This window comes from Chaetodon trifascialis, chromosome 15, assembly GCF_039877785.1.
Source record: "Chaetodon trifascialis isolate fChaTrf1 chromosome 15, fChaTrf1.hap1, whole genome shotgun sequence".
Lineage (NCBI taxonomy): Eukaryota > Metazoa > Chordata > Actinopteri > Chaetodontiformes > Chaetodontidae > Chaetodon > Chaetodon trifascialis.
Genome location: NC_092070.1, coordinates 14,957,066 through 14,973,016, shown reverse-complemented (window position 1 = coordinate 14,973,016; position 15,951 = coordinate 14,957,066). Strand labels below are relative to the sequence as shown.

General features: G+C 44.8%; 1 protein-coding gene across 3 annotated transcripts; it reads left to right on the top strand.

Annotated features, from left to right (window-relative positions):
* The first annotated feature begins 245 nt into the window (after positions 1-245).
* Positions 246-15,731, top strand: gpr139 (G protein-coupled receptor 139). Of its 3 annotated transcripts, none has more exons than XM_070981251.1 (3): positions 264-707; positions 10,176-10,562; positions 10,617-15,731. In XM_070981251.1, the coding sequence occupies exons 1-3, from the start codon at positions 560-562 to the stop codon at positions 11,174-11,176; spliced, it is 1,095 nt and encodes a 364-aa protein (XP_070837352.1). In that variant the 5' UTR covers positions 264-559; the 3' UTR covers positions 11,177-15,731. The 3 variants fall into 3 exon arrangements, with proteins under 3 accessions (XP_070837350.1, XP_070837352.1, XP_070837351.1); XM_070981250.1 differs by having other exon boundaries at positions 10,176-10,580; positions 10,614-15,731; XM_070981249.1 differs by having other exon boundaries at positions 246-707; positions 10,176-15,731.
* The last annotated feature ends 220 nt before the right edge of the window (positions 15,732-15,951 follow it).

The following is a 15,951-nucleotide window of genomic DNA, read 5'->3' as shown; positions in this document are numbered from 1 at the left end:
ATCCCTCCACCTTCAGCCTCCCGCCTGCAGCCTCCACTCTCAGCCTCCGTCTCTCTCCCTCACTTTCTGCTCTCTAGCGTGTCCTTGCTCTCCTTCTACCTTCCTCTCTCCTTCCTTCTCTCCCTCCCTCTCTCCTCCTCCTCCTCCTCCTCCTCCTCCTGCTGCGCTCCCGACTCACTCTCATTCCCCCTCGCTCTCACACTCAGGCAGCATCCTCCCCTCTCCACTTCTACCTTCACACTCACCTCTTCGCGCCTCCTCTCTCTGCTCCTCTCGCCTCCTTCCTTTCTGTCACCTACTAACACATATCATCTCTGGCATCTCCCCCTATCTGTTGTCTGCCTCTCCTTCCACTCTCTCCTCCATCTCTTCCATTCCTTCCCCCTTCTCACACACTCAACCTTGCTGTCTCGCGCAAACTCACGCGTACACACACTCATGCTGATTGGCACCCAAGGACAGAGCACCCTCTCTCCAAAACCGGCGTCCAGGCGGTTTGCTCGTGTGGCCGGGCTTCTTGACACTGAGCTCAGCTGAGGAAGAGGACGACGAAGAGGCCATGGAGCACAGCCACATCTTCCCTGTTTTTTCCCCAAATGGCAGCACCTGGAGCCCGGGGCAGCATCCCTCTGAGGTTGCCCAGGGATGCCCTCTCGGACCACTGCCTGTCATCTACTACAGCGTCCTGCTCTGTCTCGGGCTGCCGGGTAAGAGATGTGCACACGAGTGTGTGTTTTATCCACGTGTGTCTAATCACATGCACGTCTCATTCTGTGTTCATTTGCTGACTTGTGTGATTAGAGACTGCACCGGAGGGTTGCAGGAGTCACGCTTTGCATCTTGATTTGTTGTGCACCTGTCTGCAGGTTTGAGCGAGTGTGTGTTGTGCACAGCTGCTCCGGAGTGCCACTGTTTGCACACACACACACACACACTGTTGATTTGTCATTCTGACCTTGTGGCAATCACTTGTACATGCGTACGTACTTTGTATGCATATGTCTGCGCTTGTGCCTGTCTGTTCGGAGTTTGTTTGTGCATTTGTCTCTTTAGTGGAAATATTCACCCACTGTTTAAATAAAAGAGCAAAAACAGTAACTGTATGTGCAGAGCATCATTAAATCGCACCGTTTACACGTGATTCTCGAAACCACATCTTTTTTGTGTTAATCTGGAGTTGTTATAGATCTATGTGTTGCATGACAAATTGTATAAATGATGACACAAGTTTGACCTCTGGGACAAGTGTGTTACATGGCTCCTTGTGATGACCTGAATTAATGACACTTACTTGTCCTCACCTTGTCTTCACCATTGACTGATTAGTCCATTCACAGTCACTGTCAGACCCATTTACTGCCTCCGTCCCACTGCGTGATCTATGAGTGCTGACCTAGTCTCACACAGGGAGGCAAAGTGGTGTGTGCATAGCATTATATGTGTGTATGAGTGTGTGTGTGAGACAGAAAACCAGGGGGATGAAAGAGGAAAGGTGTTGATGCCTAAGCAGAGATTTGGGTTCAGGTGTTGAAAGCCCTCTGCACTGTCAGGTCCACCTGCTTCAGCCAGTTACTGAAATGCTGGACTCACACAACTTAAAGGATAATTCAAGGGTTTTACAATCTAGCCCTGCTTTTATGGTGAGATTTATTAAGAGAGTTGACGTGAGTGAACCCACAGTTTATGCCTTTAATCGATACAATCAGGGACTCTTGTCTTATTAGTCCAAATAGCTCTGCACCCCTTTTCCTTTGCAAAGACCGGGACTGAGATGTTATCAACAACCTAAGCTGTTCTGCTTCAAAACAAATCTGCAATGCAAAGCGAATAGCTTTTTGTATGCCAAGACTGCAGTTGCTCCACAGATTTGCAGTCTCAGGAAAAGTAAAGTCTGTCTTTCTGATCAAATCTCGCCTAATTATTTCTCCTGGACAGCAAATCAAGTCATGCACGAGCAGCTCTCTCTGCTGTCATTTAAGGTTTCTGCTGCGCGGCCTCGGAAGTTTTATTTGATTCTGCTGCTGAGTCCCTTTACAAATGTGATTGAGGCTGTTTGTTTAATAGCTGAGTAACAATAACCTGAGAGCGTAACGCAATCTTACAGTGGCTGTTGTTTGAATTAATGGCAGACTTGACCACAGCAGGTTGATAGTTTGCCAACTTATTCAATCATTATGACACAGCTTGTTCCGCTCAAGCTGAATCATGAATGTTTCATGAGTGTGGCGTGTGTGAGTAGTAGCGGTGTGACCTACAGACCCACACGTATTTGACACTCTGGATGGATTGGAGGCTGTTACCTTGATTACCAGCCAGCTTTTCATTAGTTAACAGCAACAGGGCTTCACAGACGTCGTCGTGCCTGTATATTTTCTCACAGACGTTATTGACCTTTAAGCTGCAGGCGGAGAGGGGTCGCATCAACAGCACAGATTTCAGGGTGAAAAGCGCCATGAAGGGAGGTGATGAGAAAAAGGATTACGGAAGTCAAGTGGTTGGAAATGATTACTGCTTGACCGAGGGCAATGATGAACCCAAAGAATAGGAAGAACAGAGAGGAGGCTGGGGGATAAGGCAGAAAAGGACACCCAGAAAAAGAAGAAGAGGCAGAGGAAGAGTGGAGTTAAGAGAGAGAGATCAGAGCAGTAATAGAGAGAGAGATTAATAACAGCAGAGCCAGTGAAGTAGCACCTTTTGCGCCCTGAGTGGGGGAGCCACAGACGACAGAGCCGAGACGAATTGCCACATTTTTAATTAATCGCTAACTCGCTCTCTCTCTCACCACACCACACTGCTTGAGACAGAACAGACGTGTGCTGGCATAGCAAACAGCACAATGAAGCAGTCGGCTTTCTGCCTCAGTCTTCGACATGCTGGGATTACAGACGTGAGGCCTGCTCTTTGTACAGTACAGTATGTCCGAAGCACTCAGTGCTAAGACACATACTGTATGGTATGTTGAGTGGTCCGGGAGACTGATTCAGTGTGACTTAACAGGATTTTTTATTTAACCTTTATTTAGCCAGGTTAGTCCCGTTGAGGATGTTCAAGTGGAGCTGCTTTCATGACTTGAACATTTCACCTCTTTATGGCAGACTTTTTTTTTTTTTACCTGAAAATATACTTTTTAAATTCCTTGAGTAAATCCATTGTAGATGCCTGAATATCACCTATGGATGTCAGCATTTGAAGGATTTGCAAATGTTAATGAAATGTCTGTGCTCCAAAATAGTGAGGGCACAAGCCACTAAGAGGATTTAATTAAATTCTTTTTTTCTTTCTCTTGAATGATTATACATTTGTAGTTATTTATTCAGCTTAGTTTAGTTAATCTTTTCCTTTTAAATGGTGATTTGTAACAGGCACTGGCAAATGATGTTGTTCTAGACTGTATGTATATACATCATGTGCAACTGATTAATCTGTCAGCACGTACAACCGATGATTAAAACTGACTCGGGTGTTAACCACATGCTCTTAGTGTGCAGCACGTGACAAGAAGTGGTTGCATGTTGCAGAGATGTGTGTCTGTGCTCCCATTTGCATCCTGCGAATCCCTCCTCCACCTGTGCACGGGAACGCTGCGGTACCCTGGTGCGTTACTTCCCTCTTTCCTGAAGCATCTCACAGTTTGTTCGGCTGTCCAAGCGCTGTGACAGGCACACATGCGAGTTGGAAAACATCTCCTCCCACTCCCACTTATCCACCTAACCAAGGGGAAAAGGTCAGGGATGTTCATCGCTAACGACCCCCCGTTCCACGTCACAGCGTAGGCCAGATGTCAGCCGCTAGTTAATGAAGAGATGGGCCCCATCGATTTTCAGTTTGGACTATTGATCTGTCAATCTCCATCAGCGACAGGGCATCTGCAGTGGGATGAGGTCTTGTTAATAGATGGTATCACTCTAAAAGTGTGAGATTAGGGGGTGTGCACTGGATGAAGAGGAAAGAAGGCGATTTGTGTTGAAGCATGGACTGTAGGGAAAAGAGTATTTCAGTAAATCAAATGGAAGAAGGTTGAGATTTTGAGCTCTGGTTTGTCTCCAGCCTGCAGTTTGGGGGGGGGGGGGGGGGGGGGGGGTGAGCGTGTCAGATTGTCATGGGGGAGACGAGCCAGAGAGGGCGCGGGGGGACAGAGGAGGCAAGAGAGGCGGGAGGTGTTGTTTGAGGCAATAAATCTGAGATGCTGTTGATGCAGTGACAGAGCTGACTTTGTTTGACCAGCTGACAACAAAACGCAGTCACTGCTGCTGAACATGCCGCAAACACAAACCCCTGCATGTTGTGCGCTGTTATTTCAGAGGCTCATTTGATGTCCCTACATTTCTCTCTTCTGCCTTGTATCTCACTAACTTTCACCTTTCATGTTGTTTCTGAAGACTAATAAAACCAGCTTGGAGAGCGTCCAAGGGCACGTTGTAACTGTGAGCATTGTTTATGAGCCCTGTTTGTCAGTCTGCAATGCCACACCACTGGCAGCGGGGCTAGCCTTGATGTAAGGACAGTCATCTTGACCAAACTTTGACTCGCTGTGCCTGTCCGTAAAATGAATAGCTGTCGACGTGAGCAGAGGCAGAGCACTGCAGCAGCATCAATACCATTAGCAGCAGCCTCCTTCTCTAACCATGCCCATTGAACCTAAATATCCTGTTTCAGTGCATATCTTTCTTTTTCCTCATTCTGGCTGCATTTTCTTCCCTGCAAATGTCTTTTTCTTATGAGCTTCTTCCCCATTAACTCCCAGACCACACATCAGGCTTATGCTCACAATAAAATGTGTTTGATTGATATTATCACATTTGCATGTCACATTTCAATGCAGATTAACAATACTGGGGATTTTCGCTTCATTTGAAAGAGAATTCAGGTTTTTTTTGTCTTGATTTTCAATGTATGTTTTTTTTTTGTTTTTTTTTTTGGTTTTGTAACAGGGATGTGCTTCTGGTTTTTGTTCGGGGGAATTAAGGAATCGCCCTGCTTTATGTCCGGTCTGACACTTAGAGAAGACAAAAGGGAAATGGTTGTCATCAGGAACAAAGTGCTTGTGACCTTTGAAGCAAGCTTTGATATTCACCCCCCTCTCTGTCTCTTGCCTCTCTTCCTTTCCTCCCACTCTCTCGCTGCTCTCCTCTGTACCTCTCTCTCTCTTTCTCATTCTGTTTTTCCGTCTAATCCTCCCCTCCAGTCCCTCTCAATAACCTGCTCTCTTTTTAACTCTCTGTGACCTTCCTCAGACCACATTTTCCTTCCCCCTCTCCTTTCCTCTCCTCTTGTCTTATTAGCGTTCGGATAAGCCGCCAAAGCCAAACCTCAATTTCCTCCACGTGACAAAAAAAAACAAACCATAATTGCGGTATTCAATGTCATTCTGTTTTTTGGGGGCATCATTTCTTTTTTACAGTGTTCTGTCTGTGTTGTACGAGGCCCATGAGAAACCTAATGACTAGTGTGCAGGGAGGAAGCAGCATCCCGTGTTTTGCCGCCGGTTTGGAGGGGTTAAGCTGCGCAGTGTCGTTTGTCGACAGCCGTTCTGAACACAACCCTTTAGTGGTGGGATGAGTCAGCCTCGTTACACACGTCAGGGAGCACGCTGTGCCTTCTCCTTTCCCGCTAAACAACGTCAATGGCCCTCATTATGTTAGAGGAGCAGCAGGGGGAGCCGAGACACAAAATCACTCCCACACAAGCGGACAGAAGGGGTCACCCATGCAAACGCACACAAACACAAGCAAATGCAGACAGACAGACAAACACACAGCAGCGCACTATCTGTCCTACAGGTCATTCTAATTCCCTCTCAGCTGGAGGAGTTATCTCTCAGAGAAAAAGGAAAAGATGGGGGAAATTTGTCTCCACCTCCGTGAGTTCAGGCATGAGATGCACATGTGTCTGTGTACATGCACGGATGCCTCTTTGTGTGTTCGTCTCTGTGCATGAGTGTGCATCCCTCCAACTCGTCTGTCCCCGTCCCCGCTGAGACCTCAGTGCCACATGTGCCACCTCATACCCACAGAATGCTGAGCAGATCCATCCAGCTCCAGCCGTCCCCCTCCCCATGCCCCGGCCCCTGAGACAACGTAAAGAGCAGGAGTCAATTGAAATGAATGGGCAACCCAGTGCAAGCTGGCTAGAGCTAAATGGAAATGTCAAGCTCGCCACGGATCCCTTTTGTCTGTCTGTAGAAGGCCCTGTCTCGCTGGGGAGCCCAAACAGAATAATACCCAGCCAGTGACAGTCAACACCTCACTGTTTCCATTTCACTCCTCTCTATTTAGCAGCATGTGGAAAGAGAAAGAGGTCTACAATAGACAAAGTGAAGCAATGGATTAAAGGGGAGTTGCATTGTGCAGTGGATTCCCATCGGGATATTTTTGAGCAGCTCAGAGTTTAGCAGCAAACTTTTCCTGCTTATCTCCTGGATAAACTGGGTGAGAGGCTGCAGGTGTCACGATCAGTGGATGCTGACAGGCGACTGTGTGGAAATGACACGTACAAGTGACAGTATGACCAGACCAAAGACAGAAGAGACAAACAGTGGGTGAAAACAAGAAATAAAAACAACCTAAAATTAAGTAGCTTGACAGATGAGCAGCACATCAGAGGTTTTAGACTTTTGTTTATTATACGACTTCTCAAGGAGGTTTATGGGCAGTTACAAATGCATTAAAACATAAGAGACAGAAGGGCTGCAAATAAACATACATTTTCATTGGTTATTCTGCCAATAATTTCCTTGATTACTAGTTTTTGTCTGATAAACGTCGGAAAATAGTCAAAAACATAGACATAGACAAACTTTTTTGTCATTCAGTAAACAGCAGGTGTACACCGAATTAAATTGCTATTGCAGTGAAATATACAATTGAAGTAATTTTAAAGAGCATTGAGAAGAATGACCTCCAAAGCCCAAGGTTATATCTTCAGATAGCTTGTTTCCTCTGACTGAAAAGATTTGAAGATTTGAAGACTGCTATTCACTTATAAAATGTATACAGTCAGTATGATTTGTGGCAACTAGCAAACCTCACATCACACAAAAATGCACTGACTGTTAACTTGTAGGTAGCTGGCAGAGCAAGTAACAATAGCTTAGTAGGAGGTATGTGTTTGGATTTCAGGTGAAATAGCAGTACTTCTCTAAGTTAGCATTACACTCCATAACATGCATGCACAGTTTTTAAAAAGAGGGTTATTAAAAGCTGCATAATTGTCCACATCTGTATCCTTGAGTCCAAGGTCAACCTAAAACTGAGGGTATCCTGGATTAATGTGCTATGATTGTGGAGCACAAAAGACAGAAACAGAAAGAAATTGGATGACCAGTAGCTGAAACCAAAGAATCAATAACTTAAGATTCAACATTAAAGCAATTTAACTTGCCTGTGGAAAGGTTAGAGCAGTGCACAAGCAGGGCTGACTGTGATGGTGGAGAGTGTAGTGTAATCCAGCCGCCCTACATGTACACATATATTGGCTTGTCAAGCCTTGTAAACTGCTTTGACATCTCATTTATGTTTATTGATAGATTGTATGTTAATGAATTGGTGCATCCCTAATGATCTGTGTGTTTGTGTGTGCATGTGCAGACATGCGTGAATGTGTGTATGTGTTTGTGTCTTCTGCTGCACATCCTCCAGTCTGGCAAGGACATCTTTAGTCATTATCTGGAGCCGGCTTTGTAATTTGTAATCAGCTGATAGTGGCTGAGGCTGTGAAGTGTGATGTACCAGACTCCAAGCTGCCATATTTAATCCAATCCCAGATCTATTACTGCAGAGGGGGACAAGACCAAAGAACACACACGCTTGCACATAGAGACACATAAACACACAGGCGTACACTGTATGGACAATGACGGCTGCTAAGTGCATTGATGTCTCAGTGATGCAAATCAATGTCAGAGGCATCTTTTTTAGAGGAAACAGATTGGACATGGCTTCATGCTGCACCAGCACATTTCACTAAATGGAGCTGGTTAGCAACAGTATAGGATGGATATATTACTGTGAGTTGTTAATTTAAGGACTAGAGCATGAAATAGAAATCCTTGGATAACTAGAAATGTATTGATTTTCTCAAATAATGTGTCTGAATTTTACACTTCAGGCCACACATGTACTGAATGCTCTTGAGGTGCTAACACACAAGCGTCGTCTTAAGGAAATAGAAAGGTCCGGATAAAGATTTCATGAAATATCATATTCCAAATCCACCTGAAAACAGAGTTCACGCATTACTTTCTGATGAAAACAGTAATTTGACAGTGTTACATACTGAGGGTCATTCCTGACTTTTGGATTAATATGTGTGGCAAAATAATCTTAATTAAACCATAAATGTACTGTCATGTGCCACTCTTAAGAAATGCTCTTAAGAGTGGGCCTAAAAAAAGGTAGCAGTACACAAAAAAAAAAACAAGGAAGAGTTATTAGCATGTAAAAAATGTAGGTTTTTGTCAGCCTTTACATGCATCTTACAGTCTAATGGTCCTGGGTACTGGATCAGGTGCCATGATGTGGCACCCATGATGGACTGTAGGACACCAGTGACCTCCAACACCAAACACTGTCTCATCAGAGGCAGCTATGACCTGCGCCCCATCCACCATCACCTATTATCACATGATTGAAGTTCACACACAATTTCCATCAGGCGTGTTAAGTCCACGTTCCGTCGAAAAAATTGACAGAAATTGTGGCTAGGGCACATTAGCACACCTGAGAAGAGAGAAATGAGCACAGCAAGATTGGTCACAGACGATTTCTTAGATAATCCAGTTGTTTTTATAGCATTTTTTATGAGACAAAGAGGAATGAGATTTTTGTCAAGTCATAAAAAGCTATTAATCATCTTAAATGAGGATGCTTTCATTGGACAATGATGGCATACAGCGTACCGTACAGTACATCACAGTACTTCAGTAGTTGAAGTAATTTAGAAATTGTCTTTACTGTTCTGTGCTCCAGGTTTCTACGTCCCAGCAACACTACAGTGTACGCAAAGCCAGCATCTTGTTTGCCGTCTCCTCCAGGCTTGGGAAAGGTGACGATGATGATGGGAATATTCTGGGATGGGAATAATATGCACCTGCAGCGACGGTGGTGGGGGGGGACAGAGGACAGAGTAGGACAACAAATAAAGGAGACGTGTAATGAGCCTGTTCAATTCAATTGCCTGACTGCAGTTCCACGTGAGAAGCAGAAAGCTGTGCTCCTCCTGTCTGAGGCAGCTGCACATAAACCGTGCTTTGGTAAAAGCAGCAGTGGGATAAATCACTTCCACACCTTTGCGTCCACGTTCTACTTGGCAAAAAAAACCAAGAAGGTAGTGGTCCCCCTCCTGGGCTGCTTAAGTGCCCTGTGAAAGAAAGCGAGGTGGACTAAATAAGCAGAGGGAGGCCAGGGAAACATTTCATTTGGCAACATGGAGGAGAAGGTATGATGGTATATGCTGGGGATCTGGAGTGAAGGTTGAAAAAGAGAGGCCGACAGGGAGAGATGGGGTGTCTTTGTGCTTTGTTTTAGGAGCTGAATTGCCGGCGGCAGGGAGAAGTGAACTCAGCAGATTGCCAAGGCTGTGATGCTGCACGTTGCCCTCCTGTTTTTGTTGAGGCTTTACTCTTTATTAGCGATAACAATTTGGCCAAAGGCAAAGGCAGGTGCCGCTGGAATTACACAGCAGGTGTAGATGAAGGGGGAAAGGGAAGGGAGCAATAAACAGGGGAAGGATTACAGAGTAGGAGAGCTGGTTGAACATAGTAAACACTGACTGGGAACGATAACAGATTTGATTTTGGTTTGCGTGGAGCAGGCTGAAACTGAAAGAAAATGTGGCAAAGAGTTCACCTGGCATGCTCCTTGATCTGTTCAGTAGCTGTGATGGAGCTCCCACATAATTTAAATATTTCTTTTCCTAATCTTTGTGTTTGTGTATTGTACTGTGTGTTTCTGCAAGTGCAGTTACATTTGTGTGTTAGCCACAGCTTCAGTACGCTGCATCTCTTTTCAATTGCCAGCCCACTAACACTCAATTTTTCTGTTTCCTTCCCTGCCCTAACCTGTGCCCATTCATTTTCCAATCTCATCATACTTCTCGCTTTCCCATCACTCCCCTATTTCCTCCACCTGTCTACTTTCATTCACCATTCTTCCTCCCCTCCGTCCTCCTCCTCCTAGCTAACATCCTGACGGTGGTCATCCTGTCCCAGCTGGTGCTGCGTCGTCAGAAGTCCTCCTACAACTATCTCCTGGCTCTGGCAGCCGCCGACATCCTAGTCCTGCTCCTCATTGTTTTTGTCGACTTTATATTGGAGGATTTCATTCTGGCCACGCCGCTGCCTCCGTCACTCAACAGTGCGGTGCAGGTTCTGGAGTTCTCCTCCATCCACACCTCCATCTGGATCACCGTGCCTCTCACCATTGACCGTTACATCGCTGTTTGCCACCCACTGCGCTACCATACGGTGTCCTACCCAGCCCGCACACGAAGGGTGATATTTGCCGTGTATATTGGGTGCTTGCTCTCTGCAGCTCCTTATTACTGGTGGCCTGAGCTGTGGCACAGCCTGCCTGGGGTGGGCAGTGGTGGTGGTGGTGGTAGTAGTAGTGGTGGAGGAGAAGGCAACAGGAGAACCGTGGCCCAGCATGTCCTGGTGTGGGCCCATTGCGCCACCGTCTACCTCCTTCCCTGCACTGTCTTCTTCTCCCTCAACGCCGTCATCGTTCGCAAGCTGCGCAGACGCCGCAGCTGCTTCCGTCTGCGTGGCTACTCAACCGGCAAGACCACCGCCATTCTCCTCGCCATCACCTCTATTTTCGCTGTTTTGTGGGCACCTCGTACCCTCATGATCCTCTACCACTTCTACTCCCCTCCTCCGGCCTCACAAGGTGCCGGCCGACTGCTCCACATGCTCACTGATCTGGCAAACATGCTAGCATTGCTCAACACCGGTGTCAACTTCTTCCTCTACTGCTTCATCAGCAAGCGTTTCCGGGGCATGGCGGCCAACGTGCTGCGGGCTCTGGTCCACTGCCGGAAGCAGCCGCCCCCGTTCTATGCCAGCCACAACTTTTCCATCACAAGCAGCCCCTGGATCTCACCAGCCAACTCCCACTGCATCAAGATGCTGGTGTACCAGTACGACAAAAATGGAAAGCCCATCTGCATTTCCTCTTAAGTCCTCAGCCACCAGCAGCTGCCCCCAACCCGCAACCGTTGGGGGACAAATTTGGGCTTTGTCTCCATGGTGACCAGCTTTTCCCACATGGGACTCTTTGAGGCTTGAAAATGTCAACACGCCCAGAGAGCACAGAGGTGGCAGTTTAGCTATCTTTGAGCGATAACAAAGTGGTAGGCTAGCAAGGTGGAAAAGCAAACAGCAGGTATTCACAGTATTCACAAAAGCAGCGACCAGCATCAAATAGATGTTGATTGTTTCCTCCATGCAAAAAAATAAAGGTACTGTAGGTGAGTGACTGCTGCTTGAGTGAGTGACTCCAGACTCACAGACTGATGAAGGGATATCACCACCATCTATCTCTGACTTTTATGAGGCACCGTTTGTAACAGCTCTAAAGTACAAACTGACAACTGGATGAATCCTTGGTGAAGCATCAAATGCCTGGTGACATTGGTTTCTTTATGGTAGTTGCACACTGCCGCCAGCGGTGAAGAGCTGTGAACAGCTGCGTCTTTGTCCACTGGGAGTCGTTTCCAGGAAGCAGAGATCCAGTCAGAGTCTGGGCACTAAACATCTCACCTGAAGGGGTGATTCACTCAGGCAGAGCCACCGACGGTGTGTCCACTGCCCACAGTTCTGACTGTCTCTCAAGCAATGTAAAACAGTGCAGCGTCATTTCTGGTTTAATATGCAGAGGAGTCTCAAAGGCATGCTAATATGGGCTTTTAGAAAATGAACAGCCCTCCAAGACTTTCCTTCCGTGTGTGCTGAGTTCATCCTAGCAGCGCAGGTCACCTACACGTCGGCGCTCGCTATGGAAGTTATCTCACATCCAAGCTCACAGATTGTGGTAGGACGAGTAGACACTGCTTATTGTTGGTTAAATATTTATTAATGGTAGACTTGACTGTTATTGTAGCTTCGCAAAAATACAAGACAAATACGAGACAAAAAAATATGACTTGGAAATATGTCACTTTGGCTCCAAGTTGTCATTAATCTAGTAATCACATTTCCAATATTAGGAGGAGGAAATTTCTGCTATTCGTAGATAGTCCTCTATTAACTATTAATGGTCCTTGATGACTTACCGTTAGCCATTATCTGGATGAATATAATGAATGTAATTGAGCATCTCTTTAACCCTTTAGCTTACTGAGAGAATGAGAGAAAAGAGAGAGAGATAGAGAGGATGGAAAAATCTGCTCTTCTTCCTTTCGGTTTGTTTCCCCGTCCAAGGTTTTCTGTCCCATCATGCAGCAGTGGATTTGATCTCAGGGCCACAGTGACACATTTCAGCTCGGCTCACTCTGCTGCTGGATGATGGCAGTTCAGTAACATTTTACACCGAAACAGGCACGTACATCAACTTTTTCTCAGCGCTGCCCGAGTCCTGCCTGGTAACAAACCATAAATGTGAACACACACGCACACACACATACACACAAACACCGCTGTATTGCCCACACACAGAGCACATTGAGATCAATGCACATCCATTCTGCAGACACCTTGGGGCATTAGCAGTGTTCATCTATCTCGTGAGAATGGAGCTGTGCCAAAGGGCAGATTTCTCCTAATACTCACCTGGATGGATCAGCCCTTTTTTTTTTTAATGGATAAGACTTTAAATCTGATGAATGCTTGGTGTGTCTGTCACAGCTGATAAAGTCATGCCCTCCAAACTCTTGTTGAACGCTCAAAGGTTTCAGACACTTCAGGAGGCGACTGGAGGTGCGTCATTGCTCTTATTCTCACCATAGCAACTACTACAGCAAAAACTGGCTGCAGCTGAAAATCAGGCCAAGGGTTTCATAGTTTGGGCCATTTTTCATGTCCGTTAAAACAACATTTAACTGAGGAACTTTATTGCTGAAGCATGCATGGTGACATGGTGACTCGGCAAGTTTAAGTCCGACTGTTTATGCAGCTTAAATAATATAATCTAAACCAGCGGACTTATCAAAGACATTTTACACATGTTTATACTTTTCTTGCTGGTTTTATATTTAGGTTAAATTGTGATTTTCTTAAAAACTGTCTGGTGTTTTGTGCTGTAATGGACATATAATAAGATGAGTGTAGAAGATGAATAATTAAAAAGATAAAATTAAAGACCACCAATCATTTAAAGCACATACAGCTCAGCCACCAACAGACCATAATTCACACTGCAGCCTCGCTCGGTGAGTCAGGGCAGCATGAGTGGGGATGCGTTGCTTCAGATATCAGTGAGATATGAAATACAGGAAATCTAGTTTGAGTAACATTTGAAGGCTCCTAAGAGACTGCGGAGCAATGTGCAGTACTCACTCACAGGATTTTACAGCTCTGGAAAGTTATTCTGACACCAGCGATTTTATTTTTCATCCTTATGACCACTAGGTAAACAGTAGAAATGAAGTGTTCACAAAGTAACTGAGAGGGCTGCATTTTTCCCCACACAGAGCTGATCTGAATGCAGCCAGATTCAGCTTGGCGCCTCATGCATCAGTCAAAGTCTGCATTTAAGATAAGGATTTAACAAATGTAATGCTTTGTGGTCAGTTCACATGGCCAATGCAACACTCATATGATTGTTCATCTTAAAATTAGTTGTTAGCATAAATGAAGTCAAAATGTGCCCTTTACTGGAAGCTGAAGAAGTGGGAAGAGGACCAAATTTAAACATCAACAAAAACAAAACACTTACACACTTAAATATATAAGAGTAGCAGATTAATTAAGAAGTCCTTATTCCACAAGTGTTATTTTGCCCCATTACAACTGCTGGCCCTTCACCCCACAAGGATTTAAAGTTTTGGCCAAACCCCAACAATCTCAGCAATATAACTGTTGAATAGTTAAGATGAAATAGGAATTGTGTCTAGAAAAAATGGAAAACTTTCTTCAATTTCCTGTCAGAGCTACATTTGAAGACTTTTTTTTTTTTGCAAGTGCTGTATTTGCACAGATTCTAACTGTTAGTTTATGTGATATTCTTTCCAATTTCTTTTCCCATCACAGATCACTTTAATCAGAGTAAACCTAATTCTCCAACTTCCAAACTCTTTTCAGCTCAATTGAGCACCCAGGCCATAACCGGCTCCTCTAAATTCCCATTTCTTTGTTCCCCCACAAATTGATTTTCTTCAAAATTGCAAAGTGAACAAGGGAGTACCGACTGCCACTTCCTCCTCACCTCCTTCGCTGTGTACTCCTCCCACTCCTCCCTCCTTCCTCCCACTTTAAGTCAAATGCACTTGCTCAAAGTTAATTTCACAAGCGTTCTTTTTTTACTCGTTAACTGATTACCTTCAAGTCCTTTGCGCTACATGTGCATACTGAGCACATCGAACCATCATTTCTCATCAGAAAATTGATCCATGAAGTTAAGAACCTTCAGCTGATGCTGGTGGATGTCGAGCATGATGTGATGAGATAAAGGTCCAAAAGGTCGATAACCAGTAATCACTCAGCGAGCTCCTTGACTGCCAGTCATGCCCAGCAGGACATTTCATTTCCTGTAAAGGCACTAAAATGTGCTTTAATCCTAACCAATACAGCCTAATGATTAGACTGTGATCATCAAGAAAATGAACTCACCGAAAATTATTTGGGCGTCAGCCTGAGGAGCTCATGCCAGATCAATATTGCCATGACATTTATTTCACATGTTAACCCCATCCAGTGTTTCAGCCATGTTAATGTGACATTTATGCGAGAACCAGCGCCTCGCTCCTGCGGCCTCCAGGGAAACAGGCTGGCATGCTGGGAAACCAAAACGAAAGGGATGAGTTGGGGGGCTTGAAAGAGTGTCACATGCAGGTGTCGCTTGGTCTCCCACGTGAGGCTCTTGGGAGCAAGTAGAGGGGGAGTGTGTGAGGGGGAGGAGGTGATGCCAAGAAATCTTCCACATTATGAAGAGAAAAAAAAAGCACAGGATCTATATTTTGTTCAGCCAGATATTAAAAAGATAAGCAAACATAAATCAATCAGAGGGTAAAATTCTATTTTCTCTCTCACACATCCTGCTCTGCTCAGTTTCCTCTCCATCTCTCTCGACCTGCGTAGCTCTGCAGTGTGTGTGCGTGTGTGTGTGTGTGTGTGTGTGTGTGCGTGTGTGTGTGTGCATACATAACGTCTGTGTCAGACAGAAAGGAGCTTTTAAAAAAGTGTTTGTGCCATAGGACCTGTAATGTATGAAATCAAATATGTATTTATACTCAGTCATGATGAATATATTTACATACAGCACAGTATTATAACGATATATCCATGAATGTACAAGTGACGCTTCTGGCATCTTTGTTGGTATTTTTCTGATTGTGATTTTCTACACAATGACCTTTTTTGAGCAGTCTTTTACCTTTCTCCATGGCAGTGTTTCAGAACTGTGTTTTTTGATTGTACTGGAGTGATTATAGGCTTGCATAATTCAGTTTTTTCCTCCTAATGAATGTACTGACTGTATACAGAGTATGTATTACTGTGATGTGAGAACGTATGCAGAAAGTATTGGCTGATATAAATATTTTTGATTAAAGGAATAAAGACATTATATCTAAGGATTCAGACAGAGTGCTGCTGATGATCTGTCTCTTTTTTCCTGCATGTCAGATCACACTCTAAACTAAGAAACAGAAACTGATGTGTCATTTTCAGTCTTTCAATCCATCACAAACACAGACATCTTGAAATGAGGAAAATACAAGCTGGTGACCTTCACTGACTCCTATTGAACAGTATATTTTCTAAAGTAAAATGTTTTTCTTTCTGATTTCTCTGTTAAA